The 21,009-nt window shown below is 40.5% G+C and overlaps 1 protein-coding gene across 3 annotated transcripts in view; it reads left to right on the top strand.

The window, feature by feature from the left end:
• Positions 1 to 1,507: 1,507 nt before the first annotated feature.
• The window catches only part of ARIH1 (ariadne RBR E3 ubiquitin protein ligase 1), a 123,063-nt gene continuing 103,561 nt past the window's right edge, over positions 1,508 to 21,009 (top strand). Inside the window, exon 1 of one of the 3 annotated variants that reach the window (XM_064570178.1) lies at positions 1,508 to 2,597. In XM_064570178.1, coding sequence (XP_064426248.1) covers positions 2,326 to 2,597 — 272 coding nt within the window. In that variant the 5' untranslated portion in view covers positions 1,508 to 2,325. The remainder of the gene's footprint in view (positions 2,598 to 21,009) is intronic. The other 2 variants (XM_045899743.3, XM_045899744.3) reach the window with 2 other exon arrangements.

The following is a 21,009-nucleotide window of genomic DNA, read 5'->3' as shown; positions in this document are numbered from 1 at the left end:
TCCTTATGATTTCAAATTTCTCTGTGATGTGAAGTTATTGAGAGGATTTGAAAAGACAGCAGTGGGGGTTTGAGAAAACTGGTGAAGGTTTGCAAAAGTTGTTAGAGAGGGAGGACAATTCAGAAAAATTTAACAAGATTGCTGAATGGTGTTGATGGTTCAATTGTGCTTGATAATTGGAATTTAATGATAGAATGCATGTGATTATGCAAATTTCTCCAGCAGTGGTCAGCAGCTCCAGTACCAAAGGGGACAAAAAGGATGGTAGGATTTATTCAAGGTAGGGGTAGGATGAAATGAAAAATGGGGCAAAGGAGTTGAGGGTACTCACAAGTGTTACTGAACTTTCCCCCCATATATGTAACAATGGGGATGGGGTAGAGAAGCGTTTGCTAGTGTCGTCAGCTTACCCCAGCTGTGGCAAAAACCTGAAATTGCTAAGTAGAAACAAAATCAAAGGACCAAGACATACCAGCATTTATGTTAAAAGCTTTAAATTACAAATCCTGATTATTTTAGGAAATCTGATTAAACATTTACAAAATTGACAAATTGGTAGAAGCTTATTTACATTATAAAGGAATTTTTCAATTTTAAAAGTCAATTTCCGAAGGGAATCTGTCGTTTTAACAGTAAATTTATCAGTAAATTAGGGATTCAGATTTTTTAAAATGTCTAATCTGGCCAATCCTTCAGGGTATCCCAAGAGGGTGCTTTCTTAGGCCTCTTCCTCCTTCAGGACACTTCTCTGGTTCTCCTGTCTTACTTAGAAAGATTTAAGTCCACTCTTAGAACGGCATAAAATACTCTTACTGTCCTGACCCCTAACTTGCCTAGTATTTTCCCATTTACCCTCCTTGCACTATAAGCTGCTGAAACAAAACTACTTTACACCTACTGTGCTTTTGCTTCTGTTATTCTCTCAGGCTAGATCATCTTCCCTACCTTCTCTGTTAAACTCCTAGCCATCAATCAACACGCAGCTCACACAGTACATTTCTAGATAAGAGACAAGCACTGTCTGTCTGCTACATTTGGTCCTTGTAGGTATTTCTATTACTGCTTGTCTTGGGTTATATTACAATGCATTTTACATACTCTGTAGTACCTAATTCATATTATGCATTATAAAGTATTTTTATGATTGATGTTTTACGTGACCCAGCCGCTGAAACAGGGCGTGTTCTGTGATCTTGGGCAAGTCCCTTTCCCTTCGAGCCTCAGATATACAATGGGTACTGTGGCTCCGTGAGGAAGAGAGAACATACGTAGAGCCCTTACATGATGCTCCATTAAGGAAAGCCATGACTGTTTACATTGTTTAGGGCTCCGAATAGGTAGGTTCCTGCTGAGCTCAGTTCAGGAAACGCTTCTCTAAAATGACGTCACTATCAGCGACTTAAAAACCACTGCACATTTGTCCCGGAGTACAGAAGCAGAACTACTACGAGGTTCACCTGTCACACAGTTCACGGGTTCCGCATGAAACAGGTTTCCATTTAGTAGCTCAGGCAACAGGAATTTTAGCTCAACAGCCAAGGACTTCCCCGAACTACTCCAGGGCGGGCGGGAAGTGTCTCTACCGCCCGGTGGGAAAGCCACCTTCGCTGGATTCAGTGAGGGGGCTGCATCCCTATGGCCTGCGGCAAAAACCACCACCGGGTCGAGGGGCCTTTCTCTCGGTGACGAGGAGGCCGCACCCTTTTCAGGAGCAAGATTCACTGGTGTCGGTCCACAGAGCGACCGCAGCCGGAACCGAGAAGGCGATTCCCGCGGTGCCGCGCTCCCAGGGCCAGGCCGGGCCGTGGGGTCTCCCCGCTCTCCACGCAGGGGCGGCGGGGCGGGGCGCGGTGACGCCAAGAGGAGTGACGCGACGACGCAGCGCGACGCGGTGACGCACGCCCCTTTGTTGGCTCAGTAGCGGTAGCAGCGGCCGTGGAGGTGGCGCTGGGGACTGTTTTCTCTCGGAGGCCGGAGCGGAGCCGCGTCTGACTGAGGCGGGCGGCAAGCGGCCCCCTCGCTCCCTCCCTCCCTCCTCCGCGCCCTCCCCGCCGCCGCCAGCCGCCAACCGCCAACCGCCGCGCCCGGGGAGGAGCCGCGGCCCGCGGGGCCGGAGCCAGGCCTGCGTCCGGACATCAGCCGGAGCCGGAGCGAGAGCTGGGGCCTCGGCGTCCCCGCCCTCTCCCCGCCTCAGGGCCAGCGTCCGCCGGGCCCTCGCGTCTCGCGCCATGGACTCGGACGAGGGCTACAACTACGAGTTCGACGAGGACGAAGAGTGCAGCGAAGAGGACAGCGGCGCCGAGGAGGAGGAAGACGAGGACGACGATGAGCCGGACGATGATAACCTGGATCTGGGCGAGGTGGAGCTGGTGGAGCCCGGGCTGGGCGTCGGCGGGGAGCGGGACGGACTGCTGTGCGGGGAGACGGGCGGCGGCGGCGGCAGCGCTCTGGGGCCCGGCGGTGGCGGCGGCGGCGGCGGCGGCGGCGGCGGGCCAGGGCACGAGCAGGAGGAGGATTACCGCTACGAGGTGCTCACGGCCGAGCAGATTCTGCAACACATGGTGGAATGTATCCGGGAGGTCAACGAGGTCATCCAGGTGAGGGTGGCCGCCGCGCTGGCTTGACCTGGCCGGGCAGGGGAACAGAGTCGGCGGCCCGAGGGGCAGGCCCCGGCCTGGTGCGCAGCCCAGCCCGGTGCCTCCGGGCCCTGTCTCCTCCGCTGCCTCTGCTGGGGATAGGGGGTGTTGAAAGCAGACATTCACCGGTTAGCCGGGTGTGGGGAGGTGCGCTGGGGGCGGTGCTTTCCAGGTCCTGCTATGGCGGAGGCCTCCGGCCGCCTAAGACCTCTCTTGCGGGCCATTCCTGCCCGTCCCTGGGCCCGGTGTCCTTCTGGCCGGAGGAGCGCCTACAGGGGCGGGGCGGGGCGGAGGGGGGGCGGGTGGAGAAGAGCAGGAAGAACGCTGCCCCAGAGAGGGTTATCCCGGCCTTCAGTCTTGCTTGAGCACTTTTGGAAGGGGTTGGAGTAGGCCTAAGAGCAGCTTGGTGTACGGTTGCCCCAAGTGGGCACCAGTTAATAAAGAAATGGATCTGCTTGGCAGTCTTAAATGCCTACTTAAGGGTGGGGGAAGGGAACTGTTTCTCGGAAGAGGTGCTGATGGGCCTTCTTTTCCGATGGTGAGGTTTCTGCTCTCATCTTTGTATGTCTTTGCTGTTTGTTTGAGACCTAATGCTACTTTTTCATTGGTAGCCTATGACTTACTTGAAGCTGTTGAAATAGTTACTGTAGATTGCATACCCAGCCTTGCAGCTAAAACAACAAAATGCAGTGTTACTATTATTAGACAAGACTCTATTGTGAGTTAGGAGGGAAGGGCTTTCTGCTTCTAGACTAATTTTCTCTGATAATTTTTATTTCTTGGTGAGTTAGGCTTGGTTTAAGTTGATAACCACAACTCATTTAACCGCGTGGGTCAGATTTTGCATTTTTAGCTTTAGGAATTCCAAACTTTACATCTGTTTGGGGGAAAAAACAGCTATGATGGGTGAGGGATATGATTCAAGAATAAAAATGAAGTCTTGATTCAGGGCAACTTTTAGAAAACACTAGTTATATATGAAGAAACTATATACAGGAGCAAGTTACTCTTGCCTTCTTGTATGTCAGTCATTACTTTTTTTTTCCTACCTTAAAATTAATTGGCTAATATTCACTGGGAAATTGGCAGTAGTATGTCACTGCCTACTTGTTCAGTTTCCATGATTAACAGATTTTTACAATATTGTCTAGTAAGCAACGCTTCCACTTGAGCCCTCTATTTTGGCTCATTTGGAGACCCTGTTTTGAATAATAGTAAAAAAAGTATCTGTGATATATAGTGGTACTACTAAACAGTGGACATCTCAAACTTTCATAAGGATACTGCAATCTAAGGAGGAAATTGAAGGGATATAGAAGGAAGATAAGTTTTATTGCTCTTTTTCTGATTCTAAAAATATGACAGTTCTTAGGCCACTAAGTGGAGACTTTTTTCTTTTTTTGAGGAAACTATTAAAAGAATTTAGAGTAAAACCTTGAATTCTCTTTTCGTTTATTTACCACTACAGTATATAAAATCCAATGTTTTCAAACTTACCTAGTTTATTGACATGTTAATTAGGTTTTTAAAAACTCATGGATAGTGGATATTCTTTAACTTCTTTGTTTTCATGTAGTAAATCTCATCCAACTTTCTCAGCTCTTAGGTGTGTCTTAAGCACTGAGGCCAAACCTTACAAGTTCTTTATGTCACTTCTGGAACAGGAATGTAGCTAATGCATATGACATCATTCTTTCTTTGTTAGTTTAGAGGAGAGAGAATAAACACAGATGAACTGAGCTAATAAGGACCACAAAATACTAGCGTTTTTTGTTTTTTTTTTTAGGTGTCCATGCGTGATTTTTGAAAACTGTCATGTTAAGGATGCTCTTAAATGGAATTCCTGAATATATAAATATCAGTTCCTTGTTAAGTTTCTGTTTCGAACTACCAGTAAATCAAAGAATAGGATTTATCCCAGGTCATCTTTTCTCCAAATGGCGTGCTTCCTAGATCTAAACTAGGCTTTGGTTATGGTAAGGTTTTTTTATGTTAGTAGATTTAAACTTAAAAAGTTAAACTGGTCATACATGCACACTCTAAGAAAAAACTAGGCAAGGAAAACCATACTATAAAATCATACAGAATCATACTTTATATTCTGTTTTCAGTAGAAAAAAGGTTACAAAAACAGAAGGAATCTCAACAACTTTCTCTTGTAAATAACTCTTTCCATTTCCAGTGTTATATCTGATTATAAATCTAAACTAATTTATTTAATCAGTCCATTATTATTGGCCTTTTTATTTTCTGGTTTCTGGCTTTTATTAACTTCACTGGGGATATCCTCATAGGTAAATCTTTGAATGTTTTATTTTCTTAGGATAAATTGAATTGCTGAGTTAAATGGTGTGCTTATTTTCAAGGCATTTGATACATACTGCCTACCACGTTGCTTTCAGAAAGGTTATTAGTTTTCCCCCCACCAGTCAGTGCTTGATTAGGATAAAATAGTCATTTTAAAAATTTGCTTCTTAAAAAAAAAGATGAAGTTGAACTTTTAACATGTTTCTTGGACATTGTTATTTCTTTTGTAAATTGCCCTTTGCTTTTGCTCATTTTGCTCCCTTTTTGGGATTTTTATCTTTTATGGATTTATAAGACCTTTTTACATTCATTGAGGTTTTAAATACCAGTTGTCTAGTTTTTTCTTTTTCTTTTCTTTTTTTTTAAGATTTTATTTATTTATTTGACAGAGACAGCCAGAGAGGGAACTCAAGCAGGGGGGGAGTAGGAGAGGGAAAAGCAGGCTTGCTGCTGAGCAGGGAGCCCAACTCCGGGTTCGATCCCAGGATCCTGGGATCATGACCTGAGCCAAAAGGAGACGCTTCTCGACTGAGCCACCCAGGCGCCCCTGTCTAGGTTTTTCAGTTAAAAAAATTAATGTTTGTTTAGTGTGGCAATAAGTTTTAAGTTTATCAAGTTAAAAACCCTTGTTTTACTTCACATTAGAGAGCTTATTGTTAATTCTAAAAAATTTAAATCCCCTGCTTCCAGTGCTACTTTTCAGTATGAAATCAGGTATGTTATTAGTGAATTTGAAAATAAAATTGCAGGAGAAAAAGATTGAAATGTGAAAAGATTGCCAGATTAATTTTTCCTTGGGAATTTGATTACTACTTTGGGGAGATTAGTTCTGGGCAACAGTAGATTAATATTGTAATTTGTAGATATCTGCAGGTTAATTTTAGCTTTCAAATGAGTAAACACTTTTTGTTTTAGAAGACTCTTGGTTTTCTAGCTTTCTGTAATGCTCTTGTTACAGTTTGTTTAATTTGGCTTTGTTATATTTAAATCCTTATGGCTGCCTAGATTATCTTGTGAACTTTCAAGAAAAGATCAGGGGTTTTCTTTAACCTATACCAATGTTAGAGAAGTACTAAAAGCCCTTCACTTACCCAACTGTATGTACTTAACTAGTATTATTAAACAGTGGCTTTCTAATGTAATTGCCTTAGTAGCTCGGTAATTTATTAAACACCACACAATTCTGCAGTTAAGGGGCATTTAAACTTGCTATTTTGTGTTTCCACAACATTATTCAGCAAATCTTGGTTGTGCTTGTGTATGTATGCCAGTCACTGTGTTAAGTAGATTATAGGGCATGGTTCTTGCCTAAGGAGCATATAAAGGTGGGGAACATAGAGGTCCTTGGGCTTCATTCCCAGAGATTGTTGTTCATTAGTTAAGTCTGAGTTGGAGCCTGAGCTTTTATATATTTTTAGCCACTCCAATGATAGTTCTCAACCATTGGAATAGTCATAGTTCATCTACTGTCATGATTTTGACTCAGGGAGAATGAGTAGAGTGAGAAGGGCAGTAATCCCTAGGAATACCACTTTATTTTATTTTTTTTAAGATTTTATTTATTTATTTGAGAGAGAGAGTGAGCACAAGCAGGGGAAGCTGCAGAGGGAGAGGGAGAAGCAGGCTCCAGGCTAAGCAGGAAGCCTGATGCGGGGCTCGATACCAGGACCCTGAGATCATGACCTGAGCTGACGGCAGATGCTTAACCTACTGAGCCACCCAGGCACCCCGGGAATACCACTTTTTTTTTTTTTTTAAAGATCTTATTTATTTATTTGAGACAGAGAGAATGAGAGAGACAGAGAGCACATGAGACGGGGGAGGGTCAGAGGGAGAAGCAGGCTCCCTGCCGAGCAGGGAGCCCGATGCGGGACTCGATCCAGGGACTCCAGGATCATGACCTGAGCCGAAGGCAGTCGCTTAACCAACTGAGCCACCCAGGCGCCCACGGGAATACCACTTTTAAAGGATGTGCTGCAGAAGAGGAGCATGGGCTGATGGATGTGAGTGGTCACAGAGGAGGTATAAAGAAGTGGGTGGGTGTCTTGCTATTTTAAGATTTATTATGCTAAGTAACCTGTTTTAAAGACAACAGATATCTCATCCTTACGGGGGAAATTTTCTGGTGGCTGTTGAAGTTCTTAATTTTATTTCACCTATTTATTTAATTAAAAGATTTAAAGGGTGCCTGGGTGGCTCAGATGGTTGAGCATCTCCCTTCGGCTCAGGTCATGATCCCAGGGTCCTGGGATCGAGTCCCGCATTGGGCTCCCTGCTGGGGGGGGACCCTGCTTCCCCTCTGTGTCTGCCTCTCTTTCTCTCTCTCTCTCTCTCTCTCACTCTCATGAATAAATAAATAAAACATTAAAAAAAAAAAGACTTAAAGAACTTCTGAAGTGAGGTTTCAAGCATAAATTGAGAGGCAGTATATACCAGCATATTGGCTCAGAGTCAGTTCTAGCCCTGGCTTTTCCTCCAAATGGCAAGTTTTGTTTATATCTCAGAACCTTCAGTTTTTTTTTTTTAATTTTTAAATTTTTTTTTAAAAGATTTTATTTATTTATTTGAGAGAGAATGAGAGAGAGCACATGAGAGGGGGGAGGGTCAGAGGGAGAAGCAGACTCCCTGCCGAGCAGGGAGCCCGATGGGGGACTCGATCCAGGGACTCCAGGATCATGACCTGAGCCGAAGGCAGTCGCTTAACCAACTGAGCCACCCAGGCGCCCTTTTATTTTTTTAATCTGGAAAGCAGTTAAGAGAGTTGAACTATTAGATTGGCCTTTTTTTTACATTGATGTTTTGTTTATCTAACATCCTTTTAAAACCTTAGTTAATTGGAGATGCTCATTGTTTCCAAGAAATGAATTCAAGTGTGCAAATCAAGATGAACTCAAATTGGTTAACTTATTTGGGTAGGGGGTGGAAGAGTGAGAGGAAGGGGAGAGAGTTGTGTATCTTGAAGCTGTTAAAAGTGTTCGGGATGATTTATTCCCCTTGAACTTTTTTTCCCACCTGATCTCCTTGAACTTACTTGAGCCGTAAGTTTCAAATTATATTAATTCTTGTTAAATCGCTTATGGCAGTAGTCCTGTGAATCAAACTCTGGGGGTGGGGTCCGGCAGTCTAAATGAGCATTCCAGGTGATGCTGATGCAAGCTCAAGTTTGAGAACCACTGATCTAGTTGAAATTTAACTGTTTTTCCGTGTGTTATCACTAGTGATAAATTAAAACAGAGGTGGGTTAATGGTGGAAAGCAAGTTGTTTAAGAACTAATAAAAGGAAAATTTCAAGAGCTTGGACAGCACTTGCTGAGCTAATAGAGTTGGGGGGGATTTGTCATTACTCCTATCCTTCAGATAAAGTGGTCTTTACTCAGTTATTTCAAACATGCAAACCAAACTAGTGGCATCTTACGTTCTAGGTTGGAGCACTTGGTTTTCCTTCCACTTCCTTCTTTTTTTTTTTGAAACAAAAATATTTGAGTTTCTTTACTTAATATATTGGAAAAAATATAAGGTTTTGGGTACTGTAAATGCTCCCACAGTACTGTACTAAATAGTGAAGAGAATATGAGAAGACATTCTCAAGGAGTTGATGATCTCTTTGAATTTAGACCCTCAAAGCTGTATTAGGTCAGAAAGTTGTTTCATCAAGCGCTACGTGGATAGGAGTGGGTATTTATGAACGAGAAATCTGTGGGTGTTATCTGGAAGATGGCTAGGATTTGGATAGATAGGAAAGAGGGATAGAAAGCCATTTTAAGAAATTGAATGAAGGGAGAACAAGGAAGGTGACTGGATAATGGTGACAGAGTGTGTAAATTGTGAGTGATAATGTTGCAGAAGCTGGGAGGTTTGATACTCTGAAGAAAGGTAGGCAGAAGCCATCAGATTAGATTCCTTTATTTTGAGTTTGACCTGTGGTAGCTATATGTATTAGTTATCTTTAACCCTGCATTTCCCCAAAACTTGGTGGCTTAAAAACAACACTTACTATCTTACAGTTTCTATGGGTCATGTTTCTGGGTGCAGCTGAGCTAGGTGCCTCTGGCTCAGGGTCTCTTGTTAACTCTGTTAAGGCTGCAACCAGGGTATCAGCTAAATTGCAGTTCTCAAGGCTTGAGGAGGGGAGGATCCCCATCTATTGTCAGGCCTCAGATTTTCACTGGCTGGTTGTTGGCCAGAGACAAAAGTTCCTTGCCATGTGGGCTTCTCCAGAAAGTGGCTAATAACAGTTTCTTTCCCTTAGAATGAGGAGTCCAAGAGCCCCTAAGATAGAAGCCAATCTTTATAAAAATTTCATCTCAGTTGACATCCCATCACTTTGTCCTGTTCTACTTGTTATGATAAACTGTATCCACACACTCAAGAGGAAGAGGTTACACAAATGTGAAGACCAAGAGATGAGGGGATCCTTGGGGCCATTTTAGAGGTTCTACCATCATATATATATCATTTGGCTTCATCAAGAGGTGAATGACAACCATTATATAATGCTTATCTATCCATTTAATTTATATACAAATGAGAGGCATAGTAGTTTGGATTTTTTATGTTGGATTAACTATGAATTATTTGTATTTGGCTTTGCAGAGCATTATAACTTTAAATGATAAGTATTCCTAATTACTTTTCAATGGCTAAGATTAAAAGAATAATTTGCAGCCTCTTAGAATTGGCAGGAATTTTTCTTCAGTCCACTAATTTTTTTTTTTTAACTTTAGCTATGTAGTGGAATCACCTGAGGATTTTTTCACACTTTAAATTGCAGTTGCAAGAAATAATGTATAGCATAGCGATCCCACATACCCTTTGCTGATTTTTCTGCAATGATACTATCTTGCAAAACTATTGCATAATGTCACAACCAGTATATTGACATTGATTCAGTCTTATTCAGATTTCTTTCCCTGAGATTTTTTTTAAATGCAGGCACTCAGGCTCCACACCAGACTAAGCAGTGGGTCTCTGGGAGTTTGGACCAGGCATTTTCATTAAATAAAAATTTTCCCTGGATTATTTTAATGCATACCCAGGGTTGAGAGCCCCTGTTCTTGTTCATTGTCTCTAAGAATCTTCTCAGTAACATTCCAATCTCTGCTTAACTACAAATAAATGACAGTGAACTATTTTGTGATGTAGCTCGTTTCAAATTTAACTCTTGATTTTTTTTAATGTAATTAAAATCTGCTATTGTAACTTTCACCCATTGTTCCTAGGGTCATCCTTTGGATAAAGTTGTTTGTTTTTTAACATAATTATTGTTTTGGAAGCTTTTCTTCCTGAAGTTAATCAGACCCTCCTTAGTACAACAACGAACTCATATTTTTGATAAAATGATTATTGCCTGCTTTTCTATTTTCTATTAGATACTTTCTCTCTCTTTTTTTTAAAGATTTCACCTATTCCTTTGACAGAGAGAGACACAGCGAGAGAGGGAACACAAGCAGGGGAAGTGGGAGAGGGAGAAGCAGGCCTCCCGCCGAGCAGGAAGCCCGATGCGGGGCTCGATCCCAGGACCCTGGGACCACAACCTGAGCCGAAGGTAGACGCCCAACGACTGAGCCACCCAGGCGCCCCTAGACACTTTCTCTTAATAGGCATAGTATCACAGGCCGTAACTTGGCTAAGGCCTCAACAATATACAGGTCATCCTTTGTATGTTATCATACTATTACTATGTATTTTTGTTAAATAGCTTAATTATTCCTATTAAATGATGGGATAAATATAAAAGAATTTATTTGGACCGACATTTGATGATCACTGTGAGAGGATGATCTATAACCAGAGGCTTCTAACCTGGCTTGGTTGTATCCTTTGGGGCCTGTGGAGATAGTAGTGGCAGTTTTTGTCCTTTTTTCCCCCCAGTTTAAAAAAAAAAACCTAATATATTTAAAACAGAGCAAAACAGAACTGCCCAAGTGAATTAAATGTGGGCCATTGTTGGGTCTTCAATTCTAAAAGAATGGCGCATTTTATAGAGTCATTGGATTTCTACAATCATATGTAAGAATCTAAAGTTTTGCTTTATTCCTAAATTTTCATTTAATCAGTGATTGGGGTCATCTGGCTTTATCTTGAATAATGTCTCATTTCTTGATGTATCTTGGTGAATAGTAAATGCCCGGTTGGTATTTGAGTTAAACTGATGGGTAGTTTGTCTCTCAGAAGGCAGTTTAAGAAGCTCTTAACTGGGGGCGCCTGGGTGGCTCAGTCGTTAAGCGTCTGCCTTCGGCTCAGGTCATGATCCCAGCGTCCTGGGATCAGGCCCCTTGTAGGGCTCCCTGCCCAGCAGAAAGCCTGCTTCTCTCCCACTCCCCCTGCTTGTGTTCCCTCTCTCGCTGTCCCTCTCTCTCTCTCTCTCTGTCAAATAAATAAATAAATAAAATCTTAAAAAAAAAAAGCTCTTACTGAAATAGCAGCTGCTCTGGCGATTAACTTTTCAGAGCTCTTTTTTTTTTTTTTTCCATTTTTAAAAATGACAAGGAAACTAAGGGAGCAAGCATTTCCTCCCTTTTTTTTTATTTTTAAAAATGAGAATGCTAGTATTAAGGTCAAAAGGTTGTGAGGATTTGATTGAGAAATCCAAATATTGTACTGGAAGTTTTTCCATGTGTTTTTTTTTTTCTTTTTCTTTTTTAAAGATTTTATTTATTTATTAGAGAGAGAGATCACAAGCCGGGGGTGGGGGGGGTGGAGGGCAGAGGGAGAAGTGGACTCCCCGCTGAGCAGGGAGCCTGATGTGGGCTTGATCCCAGGACTCCAGGACCATGACCCGAGCCGAAGGCAGAGTCTTAACTGACTGAGCCACCCAGGCACCCCCCAGGTGATTTTTTTCTTAATGTAAACATCATTCAATAACATTTTTAATTTTTGCTATGTTCCATTTAAAGAAGTGTCAGAAGTGACCTGACACTTAATACATTTTGCAAAAAGTACAGCAGATAATGAAGTATTAGGTAACATTTCCTTATTACTAAGACATTTGTTTAGACAAAGCTAAGAATAGCTATAATCCCAGACACTTCTCCCCAGGCTTACTTTGCAATCTCCTTTGAAACTGTCATACTTCTAATTCAAATATTAACAGACTCCAATTACTTGGTAATATATCCTTTCTCTTAATCACAGTTGTACATTTTTTAAGGGATTAAGTATAAGCTAGAGACTGAGAAGTATTTTTTGATTCTTAGCAAGTATTTACAAGTCAAAACCTGTAAAGTGTGACATTTTGGACAGGTATTTCTCTGAAACCCATTTGAAACCCAAATTTACTGCATGGTCTCCTCAAGGCTCTTCTTTCTTTGACTAACTTCCCAGTTAATTGTTCTTGGAATTTGAGAGTCATCCTTAATTTTTCCCCCCCTGCATTTCCCATATCCAGTTAGCCCTGATCAAGTTACCTTTGAAATTTGTTATTCCTTTTCTTTTTACTAACTAATCCTAATCTAAGGCCTCTTTTTATTTTGCCTCAATGTCTCCAGGCTTCCAGTCTGTGTCATACTACCAAATACAAATGTAGTAGTCATTTTCCTGCTAAAAAAAATTTCATTGTCCACCCCTCCCCCTCCCCCTTACTATTATAAGTCTAGTCCAGATTCCTTTATATGGCATTCATGGCTTCCTCATCTTGGTGTCAGCTGATTTTTTTTTTCAGTGTCAGCTGCTGCTTTTCTGATTCTCCCATCTCCCCCAACTGCACCACTTATAATTTCTTTTTATTGCTTTGTGTTGGGGTTACAATTTCCTAATATACAAAACACATTTGTGTTTTCTTAAATTTGCTCATGCTCCTCCCTCTTGTGATATTCTTTCTCCTCTCAACTGCCTGATGTACTTCTCTTCAGACCCTGCTCAGATATTACCGTATCTCTTGCCAGGTCCCTCTTCTCTACCCTTCTGGTGCTTCCTTATCTTTGTTTGCATGGCACTTAGTGTGGATATTGGTATAACCTGCATGAGGTTGTGTAGTATAGCCATCCCAATACCTAAGTGTCTCCAGCTAGCTAGATGTGAGGGTTTTGAGTATGAGAGCTGAATCTTTTGCATCCATAGCATATGGCATACTAACAGTCTTTGCCATAGTAGAAACTCAGTAAATACTTGAAGTTTGTCCTTGCTAGTAAATGCTTGCTCCCTTAGTTTCCTTATCATAAACCAAAGGGAGCCAGGTAAGATTTTCTTTTGTTGCTAATAAGTTATTTTATGATTTGTAGGTAGTGCCACAGTGATAGCGTAAGAAGCAAGAAGAAAGTATTTAAATTCCAAGAGACAAGCTTTTTAAGCGCTCTGAATATGTAGTGACAGTCTTAAAAAGTTTTTTGTTTGCATGCAGTTCCCTGGCACTTTATATGAACTGACAGTGATTTAAAACCAGTTGAGTCACTAATGCTGTGGTTCTCAAAGTATGGTCCATGAAAGCAAAACTACTGTATGATAATACTAAGACTTCTGCCTTTTTTAATGTGCTGACCTTTGTTCTGATGGTGCAGAAAGCAGTGGGTAGGTAAAACCATGGGAATCCTAGCACAAATCAAATCAGTGGCACTCAACTATACAAGTAGTCATTGTATTCTTCATCTCTACACAGTAAAAAATACCATTTTCACTTGTTCTGGATGAAGTACTAAAAGTTACTAGTTTTATTTTATCTTATCACTTAAGTACACATCTTTTTCATAGCTTTAGTGGCAAAATAGGCTTAGGTGGAGATAAGCATGAAGCACTTGGGCATACTAAAGTTACAGAGGTTGTCTAGAGGATAAACATCTGTGCAGTTTGATTTGTGGGTGGAACAAGCCGCTTGTTTGATGGAACACCATATTTTCTTGAAAGAATGACTGGTTTTTTAGACAAATGGCAAACATATGGTGAATGTTTCTCCAAATGAATGAAATACACCTGTTATTTCAAGGAAACCTGCTTACAGTGTATTGCTAATGATAACATTTTTTTAAGTGAAAATTAGAATTTTGGAAAACTTCTATTTGCCACTGTGAGACTGCTTCCTAATATTTAAAAATTCTGATGAAATATTGTGTAATAAAATACATCAATATTTGGTAGATCAGTTTAACTTAACCAATATTTTCCAAATGACCAATTTTCCAGTGACCAATTATGATACTTCACAATCATGCATTGGTAAATGATCCATTCAGAGTACAAGATAGACCACCAGATTTTAATATAGGAGTATGAAAAGTTCTTTGACATGGTTTCAAATTCTGCCTTGCAGACAACCTTTAAGAAACAACCACTTTTTGAATTTTGGTGTAATATCAAAAAGAATATCCATAATTAACTAAAAAGCCAATGAAAGTGCTCCTCTTTTTAAAAAAAATTTTTTTAAGTAATCTCTACACCCAGTGTGGGGCTGGAACTTAAAACCCCGAAATCAAGAGTTGCAGGTTCTGTCCACTGAACCAGCTGGGATCCCCAAGTGCTCCTCTTTTTTCAAACTACTTATTTTTATGAAGCCACATTTCCTTTATTCTTCAAATAAAATAACATATCGAAGAGGGGCGTCTGGGTGGTACAGTGAGTTGACTCTTGATTTTGGCTCAGACTATGAACTCCGGGATCATGAGATCCGGCCCTGCCTTGGGCTCAGCATTCAGGACAGAGTCTGCTTGGGATTCTCTCTCCCTTCCTCTGCCCCTCCCACTCGTGCTTTCTCTCTAAAATTTAAAAAAGAAAAATTTTTTAAAAGAAACAACACATCCGGGGCGCCTGAGTGGCTCAGTTGGTTAAGTGACTGCCTTCGGCTCAGGTCATGATCCTGGAGTCCCGGGATCGAGTCCCGCATCGGGCTCCCTGCTCGGCAGGGAGCCTGCTTCTCCCTCACCCTCCCCCCTCTCATGTGCTCTCTGTCTCTCTCATTCTCTCTGTCTCAAATAAATAAATAAAATCTTTAAAAAAAAAAAAAAAAACACATCCAAGAGACTGCAGAAGCAGATAGGAGAATCCAGCTATTTTCTATTTAGCCAGGTATTAAAGAGACTTTGAAACATGTGAAATAGTGCACTCTTCTCACCGTCTTTTTTGTGTTAGAACATATAATTTATTTTCATTGAAGTGTTTTTTGTATTAATCTATAATGGGATCTTTTACTGTTATCTTAATGAGTTAATATTTTAAAAATTCTGTTTTAGTAGCTAACATGATAAATATTGATAGTTATAACTCACATAAACAAAGCTCTTTGGTGTCTTAATTTTTAAGGTGAAAAGGGAGTTCTGAGATCAAACAGGTTGAGAATTGCTGCTCTGATACTCTGAAATATTTCTGAATCATTAAGAAAATGTCATGTAGGCTTGCAAACAGGAGATAGGACTAACCACACTATTTGAATTTAGTATAAATTAGCAATAGTTTATAAATTATAAATTATTACTGATTAATCAGAAACTTTTTTGTTTATAAGTTATGTTAGATGCTCTGCGGGGTATTAACAGAAATATTAGCCTCTGTTCTTATATAAAATCTAGGAAATGTGAATCATAAGATATGAATAGTAGGGGAAAGATGTTGGAAATGGGATGGGAGGCTTAATTTTTTCGAGGAGGAGCTAGTAGAGAATACCACTCAACATATTCCATTTGTTAATTTGTCTGTATTTTCATTTCTTACATTAGAATGAAAGCTGTGTGAGAGCAGGACTTTTGTTTTATTCATTGCTGCAGTCCCAGTGCCCAGAATAGTACCTGGCACATACTGGGTACTTAGTAACTATTTCTTATGTACTTTTATTTCAGTTCCATTTTTGAAGAATATTTTGCTATGTATATAATTTTAGGTTGTAGTTATTTTCTTTCAGTACCTTAAAGATTCTGCTGTTGTCTGACTTCTGTTGTTTGTGGTGGGAGGAAGCTTAATGAAGTCTTTACTCTGGGTGTTTGTGAGATTTTTTACTTTGTGTCTGGTGGTTTTCTTTGTGTTTATCTCTCTTTGGGTTTTCAGATCCTTTTGAATCTGGGGGTGATGTCTTTTTATCAGTTTTGGAAATTCTCAGCTCTGCCTTCATCCCCTTTCCTTCTGAGGCTCCAGTTACCCATGTACTAGAGCTTTTTGTTAGTGCCAAATGTGTTCAGTGCTCTTTTGTATATCTTACTTCTCTTTTTTCTGCTTCAGATCGGATGATTTCTATTGATTTATCTTCTGGGTCTCTAACTCTGTCTTTTCCTTTGATCTGCTATCTAATTAGTTCTTAATTTCCAATATTGTATTTTTTATTTATTTTTAAGATTTTATTTATTTGACAGAGACACAGCGAGAGAAGGAACACAGGCAGAGGGAGTGGGAGAGGGAGAAGCAGGCCTCCTGCTGAGCAGGGAGCCCGTGTCGGGCTCGATTCCCAGGACCCTGGTATCATGACCTGAGCTGGAGGGAGACGCTTAAAGACTGAGCCACCCAGGCGCCCCCCAATATTGTATTTTTTAATTCTAGAGTTTCCATTTGATTCTTTTTTGTAGGTGCTGATTTTCTGGTGACTTCTTTTTCATCTGTTTTCTCCAGCATAATAATGATTTATTCTTAAAAGGTTTGTCACCTAATTCCATTAACTGTTAGTCTCTTCATATATTTTTTCCCCTCCCAGTTTTCAGTCATGTATGTGTTCCTGTCATTGACATACTTTTGGTTGCATGCCGTATATTGGGTATAAAGTATTTTAGAGATTCTGAATGACGATAGATTTCTCCAGAGAGGATTTTCATTCTTCCTTCTGTGTGGTTAGTGAGTGAATGATGATCTTAATCCAGCCAGGCCGAGTTCTAGCCCTGTTTAGTTTCAGCCTCTGGCCCCTTAGAATCTTCAACTAGGAACTTGCTTTATTCTCAGCAGTCCCTTGGCTAGGGATCTCAGACTTTAATCATTGACTCCAAGACGGCTGGAAGCACCACTCTGATTTCATAGACTTTACCTTTAGATTTTTAGTCTTGGCCCTATTTTTAGTCCAGGGATTCAGAAGATGTCCTGAGGGAAAGACCAACCATTCCTCCATTTCTTGAGACACCCCTCAAGTCTCAGTGTTAGTTTCCCTTTTGGGCTGTATTAAGTTCCCACAAACTTAGTGACTTAAAACACTAGTTCATTATTTAACAGTTCCGAAAGTCAGAAATCCGAAGTGAATCTCACTGGGCTGTCTTACCCACTTTTCCACTTCTGGAGGCTACCTGCATTCCTTAGCTTGTGGCCCCTTAAGCCAGGAGCATAGCATCTTTAAATCTCTCTCTGATTCTTTTACTTTTGTCCCCTTCTTCCACTTTAAAAAAATCTCACATGCGCTTCTTTCACTTTGTTTTTTTTACTTTATTTTAAAATTTTTATTTATTTTTAAGTAAGCTCCACTCCCAGCATGGGGCTTGAACTCATGACTCTGAGATCAAGAGTCGTATGCTCTACCAACTGAGCTAATCAGGTGCCCTGTACTTCTTTCACTTTGAATGTGACTCTTTGATTATACTGGGTTGACCTGGATAACCTAGGATAATCTCTTTAAGGTCAGCAGATTACCGATTTTAGTTCCCATCTGCAACATTAATTTCCTCTCACCATGTAATTTAACATTCATAGGTTGCAGGTAATAGGATGTGAACATCTTAGGGAGAACCACTATTCTGCTTGCTTCCAGAATTTATAAGTGCTCCCAGGTAAAAGCTCTCTACTGCCTTCAGACAAATAATATCTGGACATTATCTGGCTTTTCCAGTTCTGGATGGGAATGCTGGTTTACCTCTTAGCTGTTCTATCCTACCTGGAAAGGGAACAATAAATATTTAAAAACTCAATGAATAGGGGCACCTGGGTGGCTCAGTAGTTAAGCACCTGCCTTCGACTCAGGTCATGGTCCTGGGGTCCTGGGATGGAGCCCCACATTGGGCTCCCTGCTTAGCGGGAAGCCTGCTTCTCCCTCTCCCACTCCCCCTGCCCCTGCTTGTGTTCCCTCTCTCTCTGTCAAGTAAATAAATAAAATCCTAAAAAAAATAAAAACTCAGTGAATATATTTTTAGTCTATGAGATTTGTCTTGAGGATTTTTGAAGCCTGCATTCCAAGGGAGCAAGCAACTACTTTGTGGACTGTAGAATGCACTTTTGAACTTGGATTCCAGCCAGAAAGTATGACATTTTTAATTTTTTAGTTAATTATTTAGTTAATTAGTTAGTTAATATATATAATATATATATTAAAATATATATATATTAGCTTCCTATCTTGAAAGCATATATATATATATATACACACACACACACACACACATTTTTTTTTCCCCAGAAAATATGACATTTTAAATATTGGAGTAAGGAATCTGAGATGTGGGAAATAACAGTATGGAGGGGAAAAAGATCTGACTCACTAATTTTTATGTAAGGGGAGACTCACATAGACAAAAGTGGTAATAGCTGATATTTGTGGAATGTGTTAGGTGTTTTCACATGTATTAATTTGTTATAAATCCCAGGGAAATATCATTATTTCCATTATACAGATGAGTAATTTGAAGTTAGAGAAGCTGAGAAATGGATTTCTCTGTCAGAGACTGGTAGAGGTCCTTGAAACTGGGTCTTCTTGACTTTTAAGCTCTTTCTTTCTTTTTTTTTAATTTTTTTTAAAGATTTTACTCATTTGAGAGAGAGAGAGTGCAAGCGAGCACAATTGGGAAGGGCAGAGGGAGAGGAGAGAATCCCAGACAGACTGTGCTGAGCACAGAGCCCAGTCAGTACAGGGCCAACGTGGGGCTCTGAGATAATGACCTGAGTGGAAACCAAGAGTTGGTTGCTCCACGGACTGCACCAATCAGGTGTCCCGCCTTTTAAGCTCTTTCTGCTATACTGAACTTTCCAGATTTTAGTTGGACTATTTGAACCAAATTCTTGTACTGTTTTCTTTGTATTTGTGTAGAGAAACTTTACAATACTAAAATGATTTTTCATTGTAGCTCGTTGACTAGCTAGTTGACTATTGCTACATAACAAATTACCCCAATGCTTAGTGGCTTAAAACAACAAACATTTATTATCTCAGTTTTGAGTGGCTTAGCTGGGTGGTTGTGGCTCAGGGTCTCTAAGGAGGTTGTGATTATCTTGTCAGCTGAGGCTGCATGCTTGGTTTGTGCTCGAAGTGCTTTCAAGAGGCTCACTCACTGGCTTTTGGTAACATGGGCCTCTCCATAGGGCTATTTTAGTGTCCTCCCTCTTCCAGAACAAGTAATCAAAGGAAGCAAGACAGATGCTGTAATGTCTTCTATGACCTAGCCTTTGAACCTACTGTGGGAGGGGTCTAAACAAATACCGGGAGGGAAGAATCATTTGTGGCATCTAGGAGGCTAGTTACTACAGATAGCATGTGGAAAGGAAGGGTAAAATATAGGGATATGCCTATAAGACTAGATTTTAGTTCTGGGATTATGAGATTTATTTTTTGTTTTTAAAGATTTTATTTATTAATTTGACAGAGAGAGACATAGCGAGAGAGGGAACACAAGCAGGGGGAGTGGGAGAGGGAGAAGCAGGCTCCCCTTGGAGCAGGAAGCCTGATGCGGGGCTTGATCCCAGGACCCTGGGATCATGACCAGACCCAAAGGCAGACGCTTAACGACTGAGCCACTCAGGCGCCCCGGGTTATGAGATTTAAAAAAATTGATGCTACTTTTTTTTTTTGATGGCTACATTTAATAAGTAATAAAACGTGAACTTGAAAGCCCTCTAAACCTGGGTATAGAGCAGCCAGCCTCCTTTTGTGTAATACAGTAGATTTACCAAAATCAGTATCTAAAAACTTCTTCCATATGTGAGATAACAAGTATTTCTAAAATTTTAAGTATATAACAATCATTTTATCTATTTAATTCATATTTTGTAAAACTGTTGTACCTTATAGTCTAGACTAGAGTCTAGTCCTCTTATCTACATTACTGTGTGACCTTAGACTAAATCAGGCTCTGGTCTGAATCTGCCCTTACAAAAGAAAAGTTTTGGATTTGATGATTTCTGAAGTTCTTATCCAGTTATGAAATTCAAGTACAAGTGGCAAAAGATAATTAGTGTGGATGCTTTCAAGATAGGAAGCTAAAAGACCAAACCTCCTTTCCATCTGCTCTAATGCCACGGTCTATCTTAAACTTGTTTCTATTAGATTTTACTATTCCTGAGACTACTATGCATCTCCCTGTCACCATGTTCTGCCAAATCAGTACTTAACTTTTACATCTATATGCCTCCCCTCAGTTCATATGCTTGGCACGTGTATAAAGATGAGCAGAGAATATTTCTTCCCAGGGCTCCTGATCTAGGAAGGGCAGACATTTAAATAAGTACTTGATTATAAAGGCAATAACTCAGGACCCTTCATGCTCACTTTTAACCATCTGTAGCCTGATCTCAATTATTTTCTGTTTCTGGTCTTGCCCTGGCCTGGTTTTCAAAGTTGTGGTTCTTAGTGTATTGCCATTACCCAGAAATCCCACAACTTATCAGTTTGTGTTTTGAAGTATTATTTTTATACTGGTGAACCCTGTTGTGTTTCACTGTGTTGTGTGTTGACCCACCTTTGCTACTTGGTTAAGGAAAGCCCTGCCTTCCAAAGAGATTTATTGGTTTTTGGGAAAAAAGCAAATTAATTGACTTTTGTGTGGACAAGTAGAGTCTTGTTATAACTATTAGAGGTTATTAGAAAGCGTCTCTCATTGGCAAAATTAGAAAAATCCAAAGAACCTGAAAAGGATGATATTGATAGAAAGTGGGGCCTTGTGACAATATTATGGTCACCACAGATTTCTTAGAAAATGCTGCATGTTTCCTTTTTTTTTTTTACAGGGTGGTCATCCTTTTCAGTTTATGACAATGTAAAAAATGTTCATATTTGGCCTTAGTTTATAGTCTGAGACCAAAGTATACCAAATCTTTTTCATTTATGATAAGCAGTGGGGTGGAAATGGGATAGGAAATCATGCTTATGAGAAACCTTCTTAAGCTGAGGGATTGCAATGACTAGGTTACAAGAGGACACATATTACGGTGAAAGATTCCTCAGCATGATAGACCAGGCTTTTCCTAATTCGAC

This window comes from Mirounga angustirostris, unplaced genomic scaffold (genome assembly GCF_029215605.1).
Source record: "Mirounga angustirostris isolate CCGP_5_RB_7025 unplaced genomic scaffold, mMirAng1.0.hap1 SCAF_9, whole genome shotgun sequence".
Taxonomy (NCBI): Eukaryota; Metazoa; Chordata; class Mammalia; order Carnivora; family Phocidae; genus Mirounga; species Mirounga angustirostris.
Note: the sequence above shows the minus strand (reverse complement) of the source record. Positions and strands in the feature narration are given on the sequence as shown.